At 37.9% G+C, this 26,156-nt stretch overlaps 1 protein-coding gene and 1 long non-coding RNA gene across 7 annotated transcripts; both read left to right on the top strand.

Annotated features, from left to right (window-relative positions):
• The first annotated feature begins 5,827 nt into the window (after positions 1-5,827).
• Positions 5,828-12,831, top strand: LOC113678540 (G protein-coupled receptor GRL101-like). Of its 6 annotated transcripts, XR_016184111.1 has the most exons (13): positions 5,828-6,241; positions 7,771-7,842; positions 7,956-8,027; positions 8,406-8,477; positions 8,602-8,673; positions 9,943-10,014; positions 10,278-11,277; positions 11,541-11,625; positions 11,896-11,964; positions 12,101-12,148; positions 12,248-12,307; positions 12,597-12,665; positions 12,771-12,831. XR_016184111.1 is itself a non-coding variant. In XM_089197892.1 (10 exons), exons 1-10 carry the CDS (start codon positions 6,153-6,155, stop codon positions 12,172-12,174), a joined length of 1,677 nt encoding a protein of 558 aa, XP_089054018.1. In that variant the 5' UTR covers positions 5,828-6,152; the 3' UTR covers positions 12,175-12,543. The 6 variants fall into 6 exon arrangements, 4 of the variants coding, with proteins under 4 accessions (XP_089054018.1, XP_089054020.1, XP_089054019.1 ...); XR_016184110.1 differs by having other exon boundaries at positions 12,101-12,307; XM_089197892.1 differs by lacking the exons at positions 12,597-12,665; positions 12,771-12,831 and having other exon boundaries at positions 12,101-12,543.
• Positions 12,632-20,053, top strand: LOC149050877 (uncharacterized). Its single transcript, XR_016182827.1, has 4 exons — positions 12,632-12,665; positions 13,308-13,370; positions 18,125-18,185; positions 18,749-20,053. It is a non-coding gene; the product is annotated as an uncharacterized LOC149050877 (long non-coding RNA).
• Positions 20,054-26,156: the final 6,103 nt, after the last annotated feature.

Raw genomic sequence — 26,156 nt, 5'->3', positions numbered from 1 at the left:
ATCATTAAGGGACCAGTTTCTCAAAAAACATTTATTTTCTAGGAAGCTTAGGAGGAACAAGATTAAGAAGTTGCATGGTGATTTATTTACTCCATTGGTGAAGCTACGGACTCTGTAAGTCAGGAAGCTCGCTTTTATAACGATCTACTTTAACTTGAAGGATATTAACTTTTGCTTTAGATTTTTCCACGGAAGTGACAAAAGGAATGACTTACACTTCGCGCCCAACTCGCGCTTGCCTCCGTTCTACTGAAATCCCTAAAAATCACGCCGATGATTTTGAAAACGATCGATACACTAGAGAATGTAAGCCAACTTCTTGAGTAGGATTTGGTTTCAAAAGTTTCAGAAATTAACTACAGCGTTGGGTGAACATTATAAAAACGCTAAGGGAAAAAAAAGCCCATGTTGATAAAATTGCTTTATGGAACTGTAATGCGTTTTACCCGCCGAGGTCGACAGGTTATTTTGGAAACTAATGAAGCTGAATAGGGAGAGATCAGAGATGTCTTTAACGTACTGTATGGCTTTTGAACTTTTAATGTGAAAAAAAGCCGATAAGTGTAGCCATCTTGAGTGAGAACTTTGCATCTTATTCTATCTTGTCTCTAAATTTGTCCCTTTTTTCGGTTTGTTTTACACTTATGCATTCGTTTAGTCGTTGGTGATATGATGTGCGATTTCTCAGGGGAGACTGATTTTTGAGCTTTTAGCGCAAAAACTATTGAATTGCGATGTAAAATAATTTCATCCTTTGAAAAATAAACAGTTTGCTTTAAATAGAGTTAGTAGTGTCCTCTTTTAACTGTGGTTTATACTCTTTTTGTACAATTCCATATTCGAGAAGAACGCGATCGCAAATTGAGACATTTAGCGTGCTTCACTAGCTCCATGACTCATTAAATGTATGCATTGAGACAATTGGATTCAAAATTATTCGTAAGGTTGTCCACGAGCATGAGCTAATAACTGCACTTTGTTAGGTTTCTTATGAATGAGAAATGCGAGTGTCGAGACTTAGAAGATGAACTTGCACTGCTTCCGCTTTCCTTCAAACAGTTTCTTCCGACTGCATGAGTTCACTTGAAATCTGAATAAACTGATTTTAGAATGAAGTTTCTGAAGAGAAAAAAAAATCGTGGAGCGCTTACCCGATCACAATCATTAAGAGAGAATTTTTCTGGAGACCGCGTGAAATCAAAAAAATGTGGCACATGCCTAGAAAAAGCCCTACCTTCACACTTCGCTCAAAGATACCTTAGGGTAAGTCTATAAACGTGGTATAATTTTTTCGTTCAGAACTGTTTTTATTTTCTAGAAAATCACCAAACACTGTATCGAGCCCCAACCGCCATAACAGTGGCCAAAATGAAGCCGACGAGTAGGGCAACAAAAACGTTATTCTTCAAAAGCGCAAAAGAAAGGAAATCTTTCCGAATATTATCTATTTGTATACGAGGTATTAACAAATGATTTGAACCTAATAACGGGATTATTGATATAACTATGAATTATTGGCGAATATTTGAAAATCGCCAAAAGTTGATTGATTAAAAAATTCATTTTGGAGCAGTTTGTTCAATAAAAATTTTTCCTACTCGGTATAACTCGGAATCACTTGAGATGAGCATTTCTGAAAATTGGAAACGATGTTCTTTTCAAGGATATAAAAATTAATTTGGGGCTCTTAATTACTGCGAAGAAATAGCCCGATCTATTTCGTGCAAATCGCAACGCCGCCGTGTAAACAACCGCAGATAATCCAATTATTCTTTTATTATCGAAGCCATAATTTCTGCAAAATCTTACCGCTTTGAGCTGTGCTTTATCAGAAACTCAATATGTTACCCTTACTTTCTGAAACCAGTGATTAAGGAATGATGTTTCCATTATTTTTGTTTCAAATCGCCATGTTCACTTGAAAAGTGTTTACAACGTCCGGCTTGACCATTTACAATACTCGAAGCTGTTTATAAATCATCGCAGACCATCGCACCTCTTGACTTATCTCTGCTTCCATACAACTCCAGTATATACAAAAGTCTTTTTTGCACGATAAACCAAGATGCTTTGATTGCTTACAGTTTCAGTTAAGAAACGTTTGGCTCCCCAAATGGCACAACGATGTTCACCAACGAAGTCGTGTGTCATCACTCATGTTTGTCACGCAATCACGCTAAACGTGCACAGGACACCCAGACAGGCATTCGTCTGCAGACATCGCTGTACCGAGTGCAGGGTCAACTAATATTTATTTCTTAGTCAGTGTTATATTTTAAACAAAAACCTGCGCGAATTCACTTAAAAAACGCTGTAGATCTCTTTTGAGTGTTTTGAATCAGTGCCATTCTGAAAAACTACTTTTTGACGTTTTCGTAAATTTAGTCACCCCCTGGTACTGACTATACATGCATTGTTATCGACTCTATTTCCACGACTTCGCACTTGCAAAGATTATATTTATCAATAAGCACTTTAAGTATGACGTTTAACGGCAAACGGCAAACGCAAGCTTGCCTTTCATTTGGTTACCTATTTATGGAATTCTTAAAAAAATCCTGCACAAAAAATAAAATAAAATAAAATAAAATAACACATTCACGACAAACACAAACCTACTTAATTCCGTGTACACACGCCTAAAGACAGACGACAGAAATTGAATTTTTGACGTTCGCGGGAAAAACAAACGTCATGCGTAACCTCTCAAATGACGAACTTCCCAGTTAACTAAAACAACTGGAAGTTAATTGTCTAGTGCTCCGTGATTATATACATCACCTACGTGTCCCTAGTGGATCGATAAGGTCTACCATGACCTTCAGTGGCAGGCAGACAGGTTCCACGGTGAGGCGTTCTTTTCTAATGACACTGGAAAAATTCTACCGACTATGTAAACAGAACAACAGACTAACAATTTGGTGCTTTATCTAAGCACTTTGAACGTTAAACTTCACTAAAAACGTAAATCTTCGAGTCACAAAGTCGGCCGCTTGTATCAGGCCGCGAGACAATACGTGTTATTTGACTGTAGGTCATTACAATTACATTTTTTAAAGCTTTGTACTTAGATAATCTCTGTTTTTTGTTTTTGTTGTTGTTTTTTTTTCTAAATTTTCCTTACGATAGCGTGCTCATCAATTTAAACCTTTCGATTTTGTACCTTGATTGCTACGATGATAATGGCCATCGCTAGAAACTTGACAGTTTTCTCAACTCGAACTCGGAAAAAGTTGTTTCCCGTCCCTTAATCAAACAATTAATCGGCCATTCTTTGAGATCCCGAATTCTCGACAAGACAGAGGCGGCGTACCCTCGGAGATTCAAGAAATCAGGAAGTTCCTCCATACCAGCTAACTGAATGGGTTTTATAAAGCAAAAAAAGAAAGAAAGAAAGAAAGAAAGGAAAAGAATACAGTGTCATATACTTTAGGTGTTTTCCTGGTCAATGAAACCAATATTCAAGCTACATGTAGTTCGTCACTGCTGACAGGTACAGCTAAAACAAAGGGCTTCGATCTTGCTCACGTAAGGCTGCTTACGATGAACGGAGATATCGCTGATATCAATGCTAAAAAATAAGCAAATATCCTTCAGCACTGAAATGGAAAAGCTCTTTAACTCGGACTTTGCTGCCATTTCACAAAGATTGTACGCATTATATGTGATAGGGTGTCTAAGCGCCAGTTCCTTTAAAGCCGCATTCGACAGCTCTTGCTTCACTTGCAGCGGCCTCCAAGTCGTCATCAGACAGTTCCTCGTCATCCTGGAGGGTCTTTTTCGCAGCCAGTCGGGAAAAGAAGGCAGCTATTTGATTTGCTGTAAGAAAATCGTCGCTTGTAAACAGGCGGTTACCACTCGCATCTTTGGCGCTTACCATCGCACGTGCAACTGATGCTGGGTCTGCTTTCTGCCCTGATTGTTCCCCCAGTTTAAATTTGGCAGTAAGATAGGCCTTCTGGCTGGAAGTAAATCTCTTTCGTGGGGCACCAGCCCTTAGTGCCCAACCCATTGGTACTTTTTTGCACGAATCTGGTATGATGTCAGGTCTACTGTTTGCAATAACCTCTGGTACTGAAGGGGTCTCTCCCTCCAGTTTCTCTCCATACATGTACACCTTAACAGCTCTGTCTGTTAAGGTCTCGCGCTCTAGAGCTCGCTCGTGTTTACCACAATCTAAGTGTCGCTGCATTAAAGAATACCTTAGGAATATCCGTGTGTGGTATCACGCTTAAAAAATGCAAACAACGGTAATTTTAAATTCTGGATTTAAAACTTTTTCCTGGAAATAAAAAATAGGGGATAAGAAAAAAAGAAAATAAGAGCGTATTGGTAACCGAGCCTCCTTTCGAGTGACATGTTATTGCGTGACACCATCGCAAAAAACGAACGTCAATGATTCACTTCATCTGTCAGGATGCTCTGACTCGTTCTATAAAAAACAAACTTCCATTCTTATTGTGAAAGGAAGACTTGTAAAATGTGAGTTTTCCAAGCTGAAATATGGTTTTAACTGTCCAGCAATGCGTAGTTTCCGGCATGAACCTTCGTGAGATGTTTTCACTGTGATTTGGTATACACCGCCTGTAGTGCTGTACTATCGAAGCTGTTGTCAAGTCTCTTTATAACAAGATTGAGGCAAGGAACCAATCTTAGAGAGGTGTTTTTCGCCAAGTGAGCTTAAGAAATCCAGTTTACAATCTAGTATAGGTCAAAGCGATAAGATTTTGTTGGAATTATAGCTTCGATAATAAAAAGCCTAATTAGATTATCTGCGGTTGTTTACATGGCGGCATTGCGATTTGCACGAAATAGACCGGGCTACTTCTTCGCAGTAATTAAGAGCCCCAAATTAATTTTTATATCCATGGAAAGAACATTCTTTCCACTTTTTAAAAATGCTCATCTCAAGTGATTCCGAGTTATACCAGGTAGGAAAAATTTTTATTGAAAAACTGCTCCAAAATGTAATTTTTAATCAATCAAATTTTGGCTATTTTCAAATATTCGCCAATAATTCATAGTTATGTCAACAAGCCCGTTATTAGATTCAAATCATTTTTTAATACCTCGTATACAAATAGGTAAAATTCAGAAAGACTTGCTTTCTTTTGCGCTTTTGAGGAATAAAGGTTTTGTTGCCCTACTCGTCGACTTCATTTCGGCCATTTTATGGCGGTTGGGGCTCGATACAGTGTTTGGTGATTTTCTAGAAAATAAAAACAGCTCTGAACAAAAAAATTATACCACGTTTATAGACTTACCCTAAGGTATCTCTGAGCGAAATATGAGGATAGTGATTTTTCCGATCATGTGCCACCTCCCACGCGGTGATAAAAAAAATTCGCTCTTAATGCTTCGATGAAAAATTTTATGTGCTTTTAAAAATTAGTTGCCAGGCGCTTTACCAAATTTTCTTAATGTTTGTTTTCTCGATCTCAAATGCAGAACGCACAAAATTAATTTGTTAACGTGTGTGCTGCGGGCTAAATGCTCACCTAAAATATCGTTTTAATCTTCATATTGGGATTTGGGTCGCATTAGTTACATCAGCCTCCTGTAACTATTTGATCACGTATGTGATCCTGTCTAATCTTGGACTCAATTTTCACACACATCCATAGATCGTTAAGCATAAACGATATCAAAAAGTTGTCTAATAACTTGTTTGCTGAATTATTCAACCTGCTAACTCTGTAATCTATTAGCTTTACTTTAACTTTTCCAGGATTTTACTAAAACACACGTTCCTACATGAATATTGAATATCACACAGTTTCTAGTACTCCAAGCTATTAGCATAGCAGGTGGCGTAATACACAAAACGATCGCAATGCTACATCATGTAACAACTCAAGTTCAACATAAAGACAATTATCATCGGAAACATAGTGTTCTTAACAATATCAAGCAATCGGCATATAAAGGCACTTGTATTTAAAATAGCATAAAAGAAACGTCTAAACAACCCAAAGTGGATGGACGGAAAAACTCTTAAAATGATGCCCTTCCTCAGTAGAGAGAGAAACAACAACAATAAGGACCACAGGGACAAAAACGGCAAAAAAACATTAAATGCTCAATTAAATGATCTTTGTATTCTTCTTATTAGGATTTGAATTCTATCCAGTTTAATCACGTTTTTTTTTTATATGCCTAATCTTTGTAGTGACTTGTCTGACAACCAAATAGAAAATCTACCACCTGGAGTCTTCACTAAAAACACCAAGTTGGCTGGACTGTAAGTAAAACATTTGTAGCTTCATATTTGATACTATCCATGCTATTTTATTTCAAACTATAATAATTGTGTTTTGCACAACATTTATTGTTATATTTTGTAAGCAGCTAATGTTGATTCCATCCCACCCATAATACAACACGAGTTAAACTGTGGAGATCTAAATTCAATTTATTCAGAACATATTTTTACCCAGTCCAGGGTAGTAACATTAAGAATCCCATCTCCAAAGTTATCACTCCCATTACTTTAACTGTAGCCATCTTGAGTGAGAACTTTGCATCTTATTCTATCTTGTCTCTAAATTTGTCCCTTTTTTTGGTTTGTTTCACACTTGTGCATTCGTTTAGTCGTTGGTGATGTGATGTGCGATTTCTCTGGGGAGACCGATTTTTGAGCTTTTAGCGCAAAAACCATTGAATTGCGATGTAAAATAATTTCACCCTTTGAAAAAAAAACAGCTTGGTTTAAACATAGTTAGTAGTACCCTCTTCTGACAGTGGTTTATTCGTTAGATTGTTGACGAGTATGAGCTAGTAACTGCACTTTGTTAGGTTTCTTATGAATTAGAGATGCGAGTGTCGAGACTTAGAAGATTAACTTGCACTGCTTCCGCTTTCCTTCAAACAGTTTCTTCCGACTGCACGAATTCACTTGAAATCTGAAAATACTAATTTTGTTATGGAGTTTTTGAAGAAAAAAAATCCGTTGCCTAACGCGTTACCATATTTTTCTTGATGTTTGTTTTCTAAATCTCAAATGCAGAACGCACAAAATTAATTTGCTTACGTGTATGCTGCGGGTTAAATGCTTACCTAAAATGTCGTTTTTGCTTCTTATTGGGATTTGGGTCGCATTAGTTACCTCAGCCTCCTGTAACTATTTGATCACGTATGTGATCCTGCTCTATCTTTAACCAAATTTTCATACACATCCATACATCGTTAAGCATAAACAATATCAAGAAGTTGTCTTATAATTTCTTTGCTGAATTATTTAACCTGCAAACCCTGTAGCCTATTAGCTTTACTTTAACTTTTCCAGGATTTTACTAGAAGACATGTTCCTACATGAATAATGAATATCACACAGTTTCTAGAACTCCAAGCTATTGGCATAGCAGGTGGCCCAATACACAAAACGATTGCAATGCTACGTCATGTAACAACTCAAGTTCGAGATAAAAAAAAAATAATAATAATAATTAATTGGAAACGCAAGTGTTCTTAACAATATCAAGCAATTGGCATATAAAGGCACTTGTATTGAAAAGAGCATCGGAGAAACGTCTAAACAACCCAAAGTGGATAACGATTGACGGAAAAAATCTTAATATGATGCCCTCGCCTCTGTAGAGAGAAAAACAACAACAATAAGGACAACAGGGACAAAAACAGCAAAAAAACGTTAAATGCTCATTTAAATGGTCTTTGTATTCTTCTTATAAGGATTTGAATTCTATCCAGTTCTTTAACCTACTGTAACTATATAATCACGTTTTTTTCTTTTCGTATGCCTAATCTTTGTAGTGACTTGTCTAACAACCAAATAGAAAATCTATCACCTGGAGTCTTCACTAACAACACCGATTTGGGAGAGCTGTAAGTAAAACATTTATAGCTTCGTAGTTGATACTATCGACTATCTTTTATATTTCAACGTTTTAATAAAAGAAAACTGGCCAAGAACATATCTCTGATTTGCAATTCAACAGAAAAATTAAACATAATAAGTTAAAGGAGCTGCATCCTAAACAGTTTCGGGGACTGGTAAAGCTGTCGGAGCTGTGAGTAGTTCATAGTCATTTATGTATTGCACAAGTTTTGAATCGAGGCATCTATCAAAAGTGAAAGTATACTATCGTGCTGGTAGCATAACTTGGCCTAACTGCTGAATTTGTTCATTATTACATGCGGAAAAATGCCTACTCCGATTTACCTTTCAATGTTTTTAAAACATTATTTTATTTCCCAGAATTCCTGATTTTCATTCATGATTTGGTCTGTTATTATTATCTTTCTTCAAAAATTTCTCGTCATTAAATATCAAGTTATTAGTGAGTATTCTCATAATCCCTTGGATTCTTACGGAAACGATTACTGATGTCCCGTTCTTTAATCCTGTATGTTCAACATTCATTTCATTTTCTTCCTTTGTTCACTAGCCATCTATCGGGAAACAAACTCAGCTACTTCCCACAAGGAATTTTTAAAGGCCTAAAGAATCTTTATACGATGTAAGTAGTCTATGAAATTCATTTGGTGAGTGACGTGTTTTTGTAATAACATGTTACGCGTTACTCCTTTAAATGATCATTTACACATCAATGTCGAAACATTGTTGCACTTTCTTTTTGTTAGAGACATTGATGAAAACGAAATGACTCATGTCTCCATCGACAACTTCAAAGAAATTAAACAATTAGGAGTTCTGTGAGTGTTATAATAAATCATGTGATGACCAAGTTGTGAATCAAACCTTGTTACCTTGAGGTGTCCAAATAATTGAATATAATAAAAACACTCAAAATCGATGCTTTTATGGTAAAAGCATCTTACCTTATCTGCAACTCACCGGAAAATGCTTTCCTGCCAGCAGAATGATTATTTGCTTGGTGGGAATAAGTTTGCAAAGAAACTTTGGTGGTGCGTCAGTGTGGGGTATTTCAAGACATTTGGTGTCGTTTTACATTTAAACTCTTATTGGTTGAGAGCGTACAGCCAATATACAAAAGCGTGTGAAGTATACATGATAACCGGATATCTACATCAGGTATTGGGTTATCACGTGGAGTTCAAAGTCTGACTAGTTGCCAAGCCCCTAGTCAGTGTAACGTTCTGAAACTTTTGCAAAGTCAGAGAGAAATGTCTTCTTTTGCAGAGTGTTTTAAAAATGTACAGTAAAACAGTTATCGATTTCGGTTTCTCGTGATATCATGGATTGTAAAACCTTGTGTCTGCTTTCTATGCCTCAGCCTTCGGCTTCGGCGGATAAATCAGACCTCAGCAATATGATAATATCACGGTCAATCTCATCCAATATTCAATTATTATCAACTGAGTTGGTGGTGTAAATTGGCCACCCTGAAAAGCCTCAAAAGCCAACGTCCGAGCATTAGCCCCTCTTCCAAGAATACAGGATATGCGAGTTGTAAGTAGTTTATAGCGGAGCTCGCAGAGCGTAGCCCCATAATTATAAAAAAATAGTAGTAGCCTATCGAGCTGAAAAAAATTGGATGTACGACCGTACGACCGTACGACCGTACGACCCAACGGCCCTACGACCTTACGACCGTACAAGGTGCTACTTTTAACATGCGTGTTCAACTGTACCGCGGGCACGCCAACGCCACGGCTTTGTTCCATGTTGTTTGTTAATCCGGTGGTCAGTGCATGGGGTTCCGAGTCGGACGACCCGGGTTCTAGTCCTGGCCGGGGCAAGGCTTTGCGCCCTTGAGGCGTGCGGGAAAAAAAATGCGAGCTCCGCTTTTAGGCTTGGCTAAATCTATGTATTATACAGGAAAATGACACTTCGCGACTAGAGGGAACCTGGTCACGTGATAAACACAAATAAATTTGTTAGATGAAAGACTTCCTTAACATTGTGGGATTAAGAGAGCCTATTTGAAAGATTAATTTATTTTTGTGGAGTTTTGTGGCTTTCGATTTTTACATTGTTATCTACTTATTTTTAATTTCCAGGTATATGCAGTACAACAAGATGAGGGAGATTCCATATGGTTTTTTCGATATGTTGGAGGACATAATGCGAGTGTAAGATTTTGATAAAATTTATTCGCAAATCATTAGCTTTTGAGCAAAGCTATATATTTTGAATAAACAACATCTTCGGGAAATTCAAGTATTTGCAAAAATAATGGAAGACTTGGATTCTTAAAAAAAACATTTTGTATAAGTCAATGGATAACTCCAGCCATCAGTTACTGATTTATTCTTAAAAGCAAGTTCTTGTCTACAAGGTCTGTGAAGTTTTAATGAAATAACTTCTCTGAGTGGATGATATTTTACAATTATAGGAGTCTCGACACAAATCTGATGTGTTGTCATGTGCGCAAGGAGATCGCTGACTGTGCTTACACATACAACGACGACTTTGCCAACTGTGAGAGTATGTTTAAGAATTCTGCCCCAAGGAAGAGTATCTGGGTGATAGGAGTATTTTCTTTGATTGGTGCAGTATTTGTTATTACTTGGCGAGTGATCTTTAAAGAAAAGAACGTGGTTCAGTCCATCATGTTGCTCCACTTAGCAGTGTCCGATGGTTTGATGGGTATTTACCTGATCTCTCTTGGCACTAAAGATCTGTTGTGGAGAGGAGAGTATTACTTGCATGACTTCCAGTGGAGGTCTGGTTTGTCTTGTCAAATAATTGGAGCTATCTCCCTTCTGTCAAGTGAGGTGTCGGTTATGATGATGACGATGATATCTGCAGATCGGCTTAAAAATATTGTGTTTCCTTACCAAGGTGCTTCTCTGAAACCAAAGGCAACACATATCCTGTGCATCATCATATGGGCAATCGGCTTCCTTATGGCCTTTTTGCCTATGTTTGGTATTCAGTATTTTGAAGACCCATTCAGGTACCATAGTTTCTATGGTAGAAGTGTGGTATGTCTGCCCTTGCAGCTTACTTCTGATAAGCCGGCAGGTTGGGAGTATTCTGTGGCTATCTTTCTCGCTTTGAATTTTGCTTTTTTCTTGTTCATCATGGGTGCTTATCTAATGATACTCGTCAAGTCTTACTTGTCTAGCCGGCGACTGGCCCGTCAGGGTACTGAAAGAGAGATTCAGGCCAGAAGAGCTAACTTTAGGAGGGAAACGGCTCTTGCTAGGCGGGTGTTCTTCATCATCCTGAGTGATTGTGTGTGCTGGATGCCGGTGATAGTGATTGGTATGAGGACCATCATCGAGAAGTCTTACGAAGCGCAAGGAGACCTCGCTGTCTGGATCGCTGTATTTGCCCTTCCGATCAACTCGGCCTTGAATCCTATCCTGTACACCTTGTCAACAGAACAGGTGCGTTATGCGCTTTTAATCCATTATAAGTAGTCAAGATAATAAAATCCGTAAGTAGACTTATAATGGCTAGGTACAGGAAGGGTAATGGTTTTCAACCGACTATAAGCAGTGTATAATATTGCTCAAGACTGCTCTGTTCACTTGCAATGAACACTGACAATGTTTCAAAAGCATTGGACAACAGAAATTCGTCAGTTTCTATTTTGTCATCGGAGCTCAGCTCAAGGCAGTGAGCGAAATCTCGATTATTTTGTATCCAGGTCAGAGGTATTCTGAAGAACAAAATGGAAAAAGTCTGGAACTACTTGAAGACCGTTTTCACCTGCTGTGGTCGGGATCAGGAAGGTGCGATATAATTATTAGCTCCTGATACGAAATAAACCGAAAAACGATGTAAACCAACAGATTGCTGCAAACAAAGTTTATTGATCTATTGATTTATTCATTCAGTTTCTCAGTAATAAATCAATTCATTCATGCATGCATAGAGGCATTCATTTAATCATTTACTCGCTCGTTCGGTCCATCGTTCTTTTATTGGTCAGTTCTTTTGTTGTACGAAATAAATATTTCTTGACTCGATCATTGAATTTTCTTCGTTGTTTTCTTTAAAAGGCCAAGGAGATGGGGAACAACCGAATCAACCGGGAGTAGAAGACAATGGACAACATGGCGGTGAGGAAGGTAAATCCTAACCCGTATTTCTAGAAATATCGTGAAAACTATAAACGAGGGAAATAAAGGGCAATCTGTGACTAAAAATATTTTTTTGTGTCTTCTCTCTTCTTTGTATGGTCCCTGTTTTTTTTTTTTCTTTAAGTTAACCAGCACGGATTGGAAGAAAATGGAGAACATGCGGGCGAGGGATGTAAAAACCTTTCAGATGTCAGTTAACATATCATACAAAGTTCAAATGAGGGCACAGGGTTAGTCTGTGTACATTTTTTATCTACTTTCTCTTTTCAAGGACAAATTGAGGGTGAAGTAATCGAACTGGCGAGTATTGGTGTGTATCATCCACAACAGGGTAAGGCTAGAGTTTCTAATTTAATGTCAAGTTTTCAATGCTATTCTGTTAGTTTATATTGTACCTGTTTTCCTCTATAACTGAAGGATGTATGACTTTAGGATATTTTCATACACACAAATAAATTTTATCATTATCATTTTAATTACTCAACCTTTCTTGTCTATTACGTTTTATTAGTTTGAAATTGTAGATCTCGTTCTGTGTTTGTCACAAAAAATCCTTCGTTCCATCACTTATTTGTTTCTTGGCTCGTTCACAAACTTTTTTCTTTGCTTTCTTTAAAAAGGCCAAGGAGATGGAGAACAACTGAACCCACAGGGCATGGAAGACATTGAACAACATTGCGGCTTGGGAGGTAAGACATTTTTTTCTTCTAGTGAACACAGTACGGACATGAAAACTGTGAATGACAATACAGTGCAATCTCTGACTATATTTTTTATTAACTATTTTTTTCAAGGGGAAGTCGAGGGTGTAGTTATCGAACTGGCTCATGTTGATGTGTGTCATCCACAACAGGGCAGGCTAAAGTTTCTCCTCTAATGTCATCTTTGTGTAGATAAAAGTTCCGTACTGAAGTTTTCGTTGCTGTTCTGTTAGCTTGTATTGCCAAGACTCCACAATATGTCGTATTAATGGTAGTTTTTATTCTGTTTTCTACTTCTGGAGGGATCTGGGTCAGATGGATATTTTCGTACAAACAAATCAATACAGTTCATTTACATAATTATAGTTATCCACCCCTCATCGTTCATTACGTTAGTTCTAAATTCTACGGATCTCGTGTTCTAACACAATTTTGTAAGGTTTAAAAGTTTTGAAAAATTTCTTTGTTATTTTGTCTCCAGTTGTTGTCATTATTTGAAATAAAGAAAAACAAAATAGTCTGACTTGATTCTCAAACAATCACTAATAATTAGATAATGGAAAATAAGGTACAGTATTGTTCATTAGTTTAAAATAGAAAGAATGACAGTGTTTACCTTTTTGTTTCAAGGAGTACTTGATGAAGCCGAAAGAATCGAACCGGCACCTATTGAGAATACTGATCTAAATCAAGGTAACTTGTCTTACCTTGAGACATAGTTTGAAGCTACACTGGTTTGCAGATTTAATGAATGTAACCGAAGAAGTTACAATTCATAGACCCAAACGTTTCGACACTCCTGTCTAGTGCCTTCATCAGGGGTGATCTAAACGCTGCAACAAGAGGTCCTTTTATATGATCACTAATTAGCGGCCTTTTTTCTGACGAGGTGTAAATAGGCGTCAGGAAGCAGACCGCCATCGTCACGATTTAAAGGAGCGTGGGCGGAGTTAATGTGCCAAGCCTCCAAACAAAGGCGCTGGTGGTAAAGCCGATTAGTAGTGATAATTTTAGAATTATCCCACCCAATTGTATGGTTGGTTAGGCAAGTATGCTCCGATAAAGCTGAATTTTCCTTTTTGCAAAGAAAAACCGCTTTTTGGTGCTCTTTTAACCGTGTACCAAACTGGCGTTTGGTCTGTCCGATGTATTCGTTATCACAGTCATTGCAAGGAATAGAATAAATGGCGTCGGTTCGTTGTTCTTTCGTGACAGGATCCTTAGGTTTGGCGAAAATATGCCCCAAAGTCTGAAAAGGTTTTTGAGCAACTTTAACGTTGTGGCTATTCAAAATTCTCTTGATGGGTTCAGTAACACCCTGTATGTAAGGAATAACAGCAAAACCAGTCGCTGGTTCCCTTTCATCAAGAGCGTTACTATTTGTAACTGGTTTTTGGCAGTTACGGAGAAAAGTTTTTGTATAGCCATTTGCCTTTAGGACATTGGAAACATATTTCCTCTCCTCAGCCTTCGAATCGAGTGATGATGGTAGACAATCAGCCCTCCTAAGTAAAGTTTTGGCTACAGACTTTTTATGGCAAATAGGATGGTGAGAATCGAAAGCGAGGTATTTGTCGGTGTGGGTGGGTTTACGGTAGACACTTGTCTCTAAATTACCCTGAACCCCTCTAGACACATTTAAATCAAGAAAGGGCAAATGTCTATCCTTTTCACGTTCAAGGGTAAATTGGATCGACGGCTCTACTGAATTCAAATGCGACAAGAGGCGCTCCGCTTCATTTCCGGATACCGCAGAAATAACATCATCGACATATCGTTTCCAGAGAAAGGGTTTAACCGGTGAAGTGGCTAAGGCCCTTTGTTCCACGTCTTCCATTACCATGTTAGTAATGACAGCAGAAACAGGCGAACCCATAGCTGTACCAAAAACTTGTTGATAGTATGTGCCGTTATATGTAAATTGCGTGGTTTTGAGGCAAAAAGACAGCAAATGAATAATATCCTCCACAGGCAAAGAAGTTCTTTGTCCTAGGGAAGCATCTTCTCTGAGTCTTTCCTCCGCAACCTTAACGGCAAGATCAACTGGGATTTTAGTGAAGAGCGAAACAACGTCGAAAGATACTAATTCTTCACAAGCGTCAAGAGTTTTATCTCTTATGAAATCCGTAAATTCGCAGGAATTTTTGACAGTGTAATCAGTATTCCCAACAACAGGCGACAAGTGTTGTCCTTATTGTTGTTGTTTTTCTCTCTACAGAGGCGAGGGCATCATATTAAGATTTTTTCCGTCAATCGTTATCCACTTTGGGTTGTTTAGACGTTTCTCCGATGCTCTTTTCAATACAAGTGCCTTTATATGCCAATTGCTTGATATTGTTAAGAACACTTGCATAGGCATTTGGTAAGAGCAGAAGTAAGTAGCGTACTCAGGCGTGCTAAACCTCCTCCCAAAAACATTCAAAAGGATGTTTTCAATGCGCTTATAACTCTCAAAAAGGATCCGGACAGGCTCGTATTATCTGCTGACAAGGGTAATTGTGTTGTGGTTATGGACAAACAGCAATATCACGACAAAGCTTTGTCTCTGCTCAATGACAAGAGTACGTATGCTGTCTTAAACTCTGATCCTACCAGTAAAACTCAAAGAAAGTTAAACAAAATGTTGCTTGATTTGAAAAAAGCTGGCAGAATTAGTGACTCTACGTACAAAATGTTATACAGTAGCGACGGCTTATGTCCACGTTTTTATGGCTTACCTAAAATTCATAAACCGGGAATTCCTTTGAGACCCATTGTCTCTTTTGTTAATTCTCCGACTTATGCAATTTCTGGTTATCTTGCGAGAATTTTGTCGCCTGTTGTTGGGAATACTGATTACACTGTCAAAAATTCCTGCGAATTTACGGATTTCATAAGAGATAAAACTCTTGACGCTTGTGAAGAATTAGTATCTTTCGACGTTGTTTCGCTCTTCACTAAAATCCCAGTTGATCTTGCCGTTAAGGTTGCGGAGGAAAGACTCAGAGAAGATGCTTCCATAGGACAAAGAACTTCTTTGCCTGTGGAGGATATTATTCATTTGCTGTCTTTTTGCCTCAAAACCACGCAATTTACATATAACGGCACATACTATCAACAAGTTTTTGGTACAGCTATGGGTTCGCCTGTTTCTGCTGTCATTGCTAACATGGTAATGGAAGACGTGGAACAAAGGGCCTTAGCCACTTCACCGGTTAAACCCTTTTTCTGGAAACGATATGTCGATGATGTTATTTCTGCGGTATCCGGAAATGAAGCGGAGCGCCTCTTGTCGCATTTGAATTCAGTAGAGCCGTCGATCCAATTTACCCTTGAACGTGAAAAGGATAGACATTTGCCCTTTCTTGATTTAAATGTGTCTAGAGGGGTTCAGGGTAATTTAGAGACAAGTGTCTACCGTAAACCCACCCACACCGACAAATACCTCGCTTTCGATTCTCACCATCCTATTTGCCATAAAAAGTCTGTAGCCAAAACTTTACTTAGGAGGGCTGATTGTCTACCATCATCACTCGATTCGAAGGCTGAGGAGAGGAAATATGTTTCCAATGTCCTAAAGGCAAATGGCTATACAAAAACTTTTCTCCGTAACTGCCAAAAACCAGTTACAAATAGTAACGCTCTTGATGAAAGGGAACCAGCGACTGGTTTTGCTGTTATTCCTTACATACAGGGTGTTACTGAACCCATCAAGAGAATTTTGAATAGCCACAACGTTAAAGTTGCTCAAAAACCTTTTCAGACTTTGGGGCATATTTTCGCCAAACCTAAGGATCCTGTCACGAAAGAACAACGAACCGACGCCATTTATTCTATTCCTTGCAATGACTGTGATAACGAATACATCGGACAGACCAAACGCCAGTTTGGTACACGGTTAAAAGAGCACCAAAAAGCGGTTTTTCTTTGCAAAAAGGAAAATTCAGCTTTATCGGAGCATACTTGCCTAACCAATCATACAATTGGGTGGGATAATTCTAAAATTATCACTACTAATCGGCTTTACCACCAGCGCCTTTGTTTGGAGGCTTGGCACATTAACTCCGCCCACGCTCCTTTAAATCGTGACGATGGCGGTCTGCTTCCTGACGCCTATTTACACCTCGTCAGAAAAAAGGCCGCTAATTAGTGATCATATAAAAGGACCTCTTGTTGCAGCGTTTAGATCACCCCTGATGAAGGCACTAGACAGGAGTGTCGAAACGTTGGGTCTATGAATTGTAACTTCTTCGGTTACATTCATTAAATCTGGAAACCAGTGTAGCTTCAAACTATGTCTGATTGTCCACCTGGTTGCCGTGTGAACTTTAATATATTGTCTTACCTTCTTTATTAAAAATGTATAGCTTACCTTGTTTTTTTTTAGAAAATTGGTCGCTATTCTTTGTTTGTTTGACAACTCATTCAGTGTTACTGTGGTAGAGATAGACAAACCTTCTAAGGTCTATTAAGCTCTCCTGCGTATCGATCAGTTCAGAGTCTCATTACCTCTCTTAGGTATTGCCAAGCTCTAAATGAAGTAAATTTTTAATTTCACAGTTGGCTTTCTTACCACTATAACTGGTGGTCAAATCAAAGAATATCAATTATCCTCAAACAGGACTAAGAGATGAAATTTTTCAATGAAAATGGGCGAAATTTGGGCGCAATAAATTAAGATTTTGCATAACAGGTGGCGGCCAAAATGAACGGCAATAAGTATGAAAACATCAAGTGGAGTATAGATTCACGTAATTCTCATTTGGGAGCTTTAACATTCTTATGCAATTCTTTCAAGAAAATTGCCAAGCAAAAGATAAAAAAGACCAAACACTTAAGAAATCCCAAAGTTTGACATAAATCTATTACGTGTAATATCACAAGTGTTTGATAACTGGTAATTGAAATGTCACGACCACGAAAGCAGGTTATTTCGGGTCTTTTCTCCGTTTTTAATTTAGCTTTGGGTTTGTTTCGCAAAAAGTGCAATGTTCTGTTGCGAATTTTGATGAGTCTCGATAGAAAAGAGAAGGCAATTAAATATACCCAATGCAAATTTCTTTGGCAAAAAAACAGTTTTTCATGTACTAATTACTTCCACTTTATTATTCTATCCTCTTTGTTTCGCCGACATTTTGCAAAAAAATTGTAATTTTTTCGTTATTATTTTTATTCATTTTTCCTTTATTTGCCGTTTCATCAAATAAACAAATTTTGTTGCGAATTTATTTGGAATACCTCGGAAAAAAAACAGCAACAACAAACAAACCAACAAAACAAAACGAAAGCAGCCAATTCGGTTTATTTCTCCAGAATTACCTCGCGGATTACCCTACTGTTATCTATTTATTTTGTGATTTTCTTACATTTAGAGTGTCGTTAACCAGTTTCATCAAGTTAAGCAGTTGCCACAGCGCATTAAGTATCTTATCAAATAGGTAATTTTTACTTTGTTTTTTTAATGTTAGGAGAACGGAACAAGATTTTGAAAAAAGGGGACGGTAAATTCAGGCATTCCACCGCAAAGAAGTAAGTGGTGAGAAGGGGGATATACATAGGTTCAAATTCCTCCAGAGATATAAACTGTCCGTTTAACAAAGTTGACGGACGTTGTCACTGACAAACTAACTGCTGAATTATTTGAATTACTGATTTATTTGCAAACTAGCTAGCTCCTTAACCTACAGGCTAAACGGTTGAAAGAGTGACTGTCGCTAGCGAACTTACCTCACTGAATAACTGACTCACTAACTTCCTTACTCACTGATTAACCAGCTGACGGACTGACTGACTGAATTACTGACAAAAATGACTGAGCAACTGATAAACCAACAAACTGACTACTTGACCGACTGACTGAATAAATGCTGAACAATCGCCAGAACAATTGAGTGCCCAACCTAGCAGCCAACCGAAAGATTGATTGATAGTTTATTTTATTGACTGATTGACCGACTGATTAAATGACAGAACGGGGCTTTGTACATAAATAATTCTTTTGCAAGATTATAGCGATTGAGCGTTCCTTTTCTTTTCCTTATTTTACTTTTGTTTTGTTTGTTTGTTTGTTTGTTTGTTTGTTTTTTTAACAGAAAAAGGGAAAAATCAAGATCAATGCGTCAAAAGTCACCTTCGGCTACCGAAGCTGTCGATGAAGAACACACTTTTGAAGAGGACAAAAAATTGTAGGCAGTTAAATTCGAGGAAATTATTATGAATTCTAAACAATCTAACGAGAAGAAATGGCAATTAGAAATCGATAATCTCGTCTTTGTTTTTTATTAGGCGTATGAGATACACGATAGAAAAAAACAGTTTTGTTAATTTTGCGTCTATTTAGAGGTAAACGAGGACTTAGTTATATTGAACCAATCTGTGTACGTTACTTAGTTAAACCAAATTTCACTCGATCTTTGGCTGTCTTTAAAAAAATCCCCAACAAAACGATTTTTTTTTCTAACGATAAGTTATAAGTTTTCTGATTTAGACAATTTAATTGATGTTTTAATGGTTTATGAGTTAGTGTTTCATATCCATGACTGATATGGTCTCCGTGGCCACTTCACATATCAGTGACATCATCTTATGGATCGTGTCTACAGTCACAAGAAGTTTCAACTTTCCCTCACCTAAACAAAAACACCCATGCGGTTGATTGGGATCCTTTAAGACACCTGCTATGAGGAGTCTTTTGAGGGCAAATTAAGACAGCTGGAGATGGGAAGCGCATTAAAGGTAGAATTAAATAATTGAATTGTGTTAATTGGCTTAAAACGAGAGGATGTAATACCAAGAATTGTTATGGGAAGTCATTATCAAATATTAACTTCTAGAATGCCCTTTCACGGTGACTTGGAGGTTATGTAACTATGATGCCATTCTACCAGAATTTTAGTGTTTTAGGCCGGCGGAATATTCTAAAATACGTTTCAAGAATTCAGTAATCTAGGAGTAATTATGCATTTCAAGCTAAACTGAGAGAGAGAGCCACTATCACGTACATCAAAGATTGTGCATTTAAAAGATATTGGGTAAAAACAGTGAGTTTGTGTCAGTGGAGAACTAAGGAACAGTCTGAAGTGGTTTGTAGAAGATAATCACAGTATCGCCAAAAGGAGTCGCTTCTTAGTAAGCATTTTTACGCATTGTTTAACAACGTAGTTCGGTTTGTAGTAGTGTAGGATTCTTTCTGTCTGTTAGAAAATACCGTGACATAAGATTCCAAAGTGGTTTTCGAGAGTTTTGATTTGATGCTTGCTCATTTTTCCTGCTTGATTATGTCCTTCATTATTAGAACAATACCAGGTTTTTCTTCATATTTTCTGCAGAGTTCAGAAAATGCATGCATTCTGACTCATTGGATTATGTAACATGTTGACCCTCATTAAAAACAAAAATAATAACCTATGTGCTTATACGAGATAAGAAAACTTTAATTAGTGAAGTTTTAGCAAATTGATCCATTGGCATATCAAAGAAGGTGCAAGTTATAATCGCACCATTCAGCTCATAGAGGTTGATTAAAAATTTTCGTTCTTAGTAATTAGATAATAATATAAATGCTGTATTCAATTGGATTATTACTGTCATTATTATGATAAAATAAAAATAACGAGAGGGATCAATAACACCTTGGCTATTTGAAGTTGTGTTTATTTTGTATACTTGGATATTTGATAGCGAGTGTTTACAAACAGAAAATCAGTATGCAACAACGATGGAGTTATTTCTATTTCAGAAGGATAGCGCTTGGAGCCAATACAGTATAGTTTTAACTCGGCATTGAACTTTGGCTATCGTCTGACAAGAGTTGAATAAGAACGCTAATTTACGTTATTATAACGTGATCCTCAAAGAGAAAAGTAAATGGGCAGTCCGAGTTTTGAAGGTTTTCATGTACGAAAACAAGAATCAAACACATTTAACACTCGTATAGTATGTATAGTTTCGTGTTCAAATAAAAAAATAACAGAACAAAACAAAACAGGAAAGATGAAAAACATAGTCAAATTAGCATAAATATAAAAATTCATACTAATTACGTTGGTGTCAGAGCGACTGCGATCATGCTTAGGTCACTCATTGCGATCTCCGCTCATCGCAAAGTAGAAAGGCTCAGAAGTTACATCGGCCGCCCTTTGAGTTAAAAAACGAAGAGCTTGCTCTCATACCTTTTCCAATTTCTAAAGGAAATTTTGTATTCTATTACCAAAAATGTATCATTGTGCGTGACTAGATTTTTTCGAAAATGGCCGTACGAAGAATATCAATTAATCTTTCCTAAGCATTTCAACTAGCTACGAAGCTTACCAAGAATCTCGATTTTAAAAATTCAATCACGTTTAACCAAGTTTGTTTTCTTTTGCTTTTTTACTTTTGCTGGTAGCGTTCTCAAAACAAAGAAACTGTGTTTCAGATATAGTTAGAAAACACTTCAAAAAAAAAATTAAAAATCTATTGTAATTGATAAAAGCATGCTGAAGCTTTGCGATGTAAAATTTTACTTAGGAAAATATGACGGATTTCATATTAAATAATGAAATTGTAACAAAATTCTTGAACGTGATTGGCTATCACCAGTCCGATTTGAGCTGATAGGACAGAGTAGGCGTCATGCTTGTAAATGTACAATGCAATAGGACAGTTAAAGGGACAGTTGACACGTCATGTCCGTGTAGGTTAACAGAACGCGTCGTGTGCGCGCGCTGTTATCTCGCATTTCGCCAAGTTAACTGTTGTTTCTTTTGAAAAACGTATAACCGATGTTTAGTTTCTTTCTAAAAGTTTGTAATTGTTTTGATTGATAGGTAACTGGACTGCATGTCGTCCAATTATGTCTGTAATCATACTCGTTAGTAACACATCGCTTCGCGGTCGTCCGATTTTGTTAATCACTCGTATGATTACAGACCGAATTGGACTCCACTCGGTCCTATTACTAGTATTAATCAGGACCGTCAAAATTTCCTTGAATGTGATTGCTGGATGAATTGCCCTTTTTTTAACTAATTTTTTGCAATGAATCCGATTTCATTTTCCGGCAAGTGACCGAATTGGACAAGAAATAAAATTAAAAATTTAACCTTTACAGAGTAACACTGAAGGCAACCATTTTAATTTCCACAGATTTCTAAGTGAAAGCTGTTGTATAATGTGGACGCAAAAAGGATACTGAAAGGAAAAAAAAGTAAATTGCAAAATTAAAAATACATTATGTATTCTCTTCCATAACAGAAAATCTCTCCCTGTTTATAAATTGTCCTACTTAAGATCCTGAAAATCGTCAAAAATGAAGAGATCCAATCAATCGGATTGTGGTTTTGGTATAAGTACCTTAATGTCTCACAATGACAAGCAGTCAACGGCTTTCTCTTCAGAATTTAAAGATGTCTAAATATTTAAAATAAGAGAAGAAATCCTTAAAGTAGGTGTGATTTAACAAAAAGTGTTGGTTTCGTATTGATCAACCCTTATCGTATCGATAGCGAAATTTGTTATTAATTAGTCTTGAAGTTCGCACGAAACAAAGTATGCATGCATCAAGATTATTTAGTGATGAGATGCCTGAGCTTGACATCTGTAATCCAACATTTTCATCATAGGTTACAGAGCAGACATGCGTGTCTGCATATACAAAGGCCGTCCGAGTATTTTGCTATAATTGAGCCAGCTTATTCTGAATAATTCTAACTTTAACGTGTCCAGAGCCAAGGTTTCGAACAGAAATCGCCAAAGCATGATCATAGTTCCTTTTCGCCTCCTCATCGTGACCCTGATCATTGTGTGCGTCACCAATATTTTTATAAGTTTCTCCAACTTTAAGATGATTACGTCCGAGCTGTTTTAGGCAAATGTCCAGTGCATGTACATGGTAGTCCATTGCTTGCTGGAAATCACTTACATTTCTGTATAGAGTACCCAGGTTATTGAAAGAATCTGCGACATCTACATGCTCAGGTCCGAGCTGTTTCAGACGAATGTCTAGTGCACGTGTATGGTAGTACTTTGCTTGCTGGAAATCAACTAGATCACTGTACACAGTACCCAGGTTATTGTAGGAAGATGCGACATTTCCATGCTCGGATCCAAGCTGTTTCAGACGAATGTCTAGTGCACGTGCATAGTTGTCCTTTGCTTTCTGGAAACAGCCTAGATCACTGTACACAGTACCCAGGTTATTGTAAGAAGCTGCCACACCTACATGCTCAGGTCCGGGCTGTTTCACACGAATGTCCAGTGCACGTGCGTGGTATTCCTTTCCTTTCTGAAAATCACCAAGATCACCGAATACAGTACCCAGGTTATTGTAAGAGGCTGCCACATCTACATGCTCAGGTCCGAGTTGTTTCAGATGAATGTCCAGTGCACGTACATAGTTGTCCTTTGCTTGCTGGAAATAACCTAGATCACTGTATACAGTACGCAGGTTATTGTAGGAATCTGCGACAACTACATACTCAGGTCCGAGCTGTTTCAGACGAATGTCCAGTGCACGCGCAAGGTAGACCTTTGCTTGGTGGAAATCACCTAGATCACCGTATACATTACCAAGGCTATTGTAAGAATTTGCTACATCTATATGTTAAGGTCCGAAATGTTTCAGACGGATGTCCAGTGCACGTGCATGGTAGTACTTTGCTTGGTGGAAATCACCTAGATCACTGTATAGTACCCAGGCTTTTGCAAGAAGTTGCAAAATCTACATGCTTAGGTCCGAGCTCTTTCAGATTAATGTCCAATCCACGTACATAGTAGTCCTTTGCTCGCTGGAAATCACCTAGATTTCTATATACAGTACCCAGATTATTGTATGAAGTTGCGACAGCTACATGCTTAGGTCGGAGCTGTTTCAGACGAATGTCTAGTGTACGTGCAAGGCAGTCCTTTGCGTGGCGGAAATCACCTAAACCACTGGATACATTACCTAGGTTATTGTAAGAAGTTGCGACATCTATATGCCAGGGTCCGATATGTCTCAGACGAATGTCCAGTGCACGTGCATGGTAGTCCTTTGCTTTCTGGAAATCACCTAGATCGCTATATACAGTACCCAGGTTATTGTACGAGGCTGCGACATCTACATGCACAGGTCCGAGCTGTTTCAGATAAATGTCTAGTGCACGTGCATGGTTGTCCTTTGCTTGCTGGAAATTACTTAGATGACTGTATACAGTACCCAGCTTATTGTAAGAATCTGCGACATCTACATGCTCAGGTCCGAGCTGTTTTAGACGAATTTCCAGTGCACGTACATGGTAGTCCTTCGCTCGGCGGAAATCACGGAGATTACTGTATATAGTACCCACGTTATTGTAAGAAGCTACGACATGAGTTTGCTCAGGTCCAAGCTGTTTAAGACGAATGTCCAGTGCACGTGCGTGGTAGTCCTTTGCTTTCTGGAAATCACCTAGATCACTATATACAATACCCAGGTTATTGTAAGAGGCTGCCACGTCTACATGTTCAGGTCCGAGCTGTTTCAGCTAAATGTCTGGTGCACGTGCATGGTTTTCTTTTGTTTTCTGGAAATCACCTAGATCACTGTATACAGTATCCAGGTTATTGTAAGAAGCTGCGACATATACATGCTCAGGTCCAAGCTGTTTCAGATGAATGTCCAGTGCATGCGCAGGAGAGTTCTTGGCTTACTCGAAGTTACCCTTACATTTGTGTGTGGTTCCCACAAGGAGATAGAGTTTTGCTTTTCCGAGAGCGTCGTTTGCATCACCTGAGTGTATAATTTTCAAGGCCACTTCGAAGTAGGTCATAGCAGCTTCGTATTCACAATGGTTGAGGCACATATTTCCTAGGATCAGAAGGTCATTAAGGTAATCTTGCAAGAGAATAACACCCATTTTGCTGACTTGAGATAATTCTTGCATAGAAAACAGAGATGGCTGGATTTTAGTCTCCGGTTACTAAGAACTCAGCTAGTATCCAGCCATCTAAACAGAACAAGCTTGGTCAATAACTCCAATTTATCGACCAGTAACACGGAGCTTGCGTACTAATTTTGCCGCTGTGTTATGGTTCATAAAAAAACGAACAGTATATGCGCAGAAGTTAGGGCATGACTTATATAGAATTTTCTCGTAAGGCAACCCCCAAACACTCATTTAGGACTTGTTTCGAAACTGCTTTTCAGACCAATAGATTTTGGCAAAGATTCTAACATGTTTTGTCCAGGCGTGTTATCTATCAGCCCTTTGAAACAGTTGTCGACCTAGTTCAACTTGTCTAATGGAAATTTGTTTCGTATGGCACATTTAGGCTTCGAAACGTTTTTATCATACTGCATTGAAGATTACAACGTTCAGGTATTAAGTTTGAGTGCAACCATATTTGATGGCTTTTCTCGCCTTTACGTAAAATGCTATAGGCTTACCCTGGCCATTCCTCCTGTTTTTCGGAACAGCTTCATTAACGAGTCGAAACGCAAGTTTCTCTGATGATTTGTCATTGTGTTCTTCGCATTATTCACCCGCTGATGAGTGAATAATGTTCATTAGCAGGGGAGGGCGCACCAATCAGTTACTGACATCAATAAAATAGCTAATTTTGTATGTACTGATTCAAGTCAATCACCTTTTTTTTTTCTTAGTTGTCATGTTATTAGCAGTTTATAAACTAAATATTGCTGTTTTAATGGGGGCCTTGTTTTGGCGTTGATCATTTCTATCCGGCTTGGGTCGAACAATAATCCAAAATGTCAAAGTTTCTTGTTTTGCTCCAGTTCTTCAAAATTCTAACAGCTTTTACTATTACTACTATTGAACAATATCGCAGATCTGATGAAAAGAATAATGTTTATTTTGTCGAGCATTTGAATAGAATGCTAAACATTGATCAACTGGCATCTTACAAAGTCTACGATTCAATGGCCTGTGGCCTTCACTGCATCCGACACGAACTTTGCATCTCTGTTAACTTTGCAGTTGAAGCGGATCTAACGGGACACTCCTGTGCACTGCTGAAAGCGGACAGATTTCGATATCCCAACAAACTTAACTGGAACAACTCTTATCATCACTACAGTTTAGCGGTAAGGAAAAAGTTTATTAACGCTAAAATAATACCTAAAAACTCATATCAGATATGTTTCAGATTAAAACCTCGAGGCGAATACTATTCAAACCGAAATTGAGGATTCCGTGGAATAAGCATACTTACAAAGAACAAAAGCAAAAACAAATATTTTAAGATGAATGTGTTACTTATAAAAGAAAGAACTAATCTGGTTGAAAATGAATGCGTCCTCACACAAGATTATTTTGCAAAAACAAAGAAACGGCAAAAATTAAGAAAACATCAAGAGTTTCAAAAACGGTTTCAAATATACGCTTTAATGACTATTCTGGACAGGAAAAATATGTGTTGCTCATACATATCCATGGTTAACGTAGAGCTGTAATTTTGTTGTTGTCGGGCGGCCTAGTTTTTTCTTTCATTGACTAGGAATACCGGGCTAACTTTGACATTGTTTTTTTTCTACACATCCAG

The sequence above is a fragment of the Pocillopora damicornis genome, chromosome 2, assembly GCF_964200805.1.
Source record: "Pocillopora damicornis chromosome 2, jaPocDami1.2, whole genome shotgun sequence".
In the NCBI taxonomy this organism is placed as follows: Eukaryota; Metazoa; Cnidaria; class Anthozoa; order Scleractinia; family Pocilloporidae; genus Pocillopora; species Pocillopora damicornis.
Note: the sequence above shows the minus strand (reverse complement) of the source record. Positions and strands in the feature narration are given on the sequence as shown.

What these genes read in the sequence shown, in the direction of transcription:
- LOC113678540 (XM_089197892.1), top strand. Translation starts at nt 6,153, where the DNA reads ATGCCTAATCTTTGTAGTGACTTGTCTGACAACCAAATAGAAAATCTA. An exon ending in AACACCGATTTGGGAGAGCT is followed by an intron (nt 7,843 to 7,955) that starts GTAAGTAAAACA and finishes GCAATTCAACAG; the next exon opens with AAAAATTAAACATAATAAGT. An exon ending in CTGTGGTCGGGATCAGGAAG is followed by an intron (nt 11,626 to 11,895) that starts GTGCGATATAAT and finishes TTTCTTTAAAAG; the next exon opens with GCCAAGGAGATGGGGAACAA.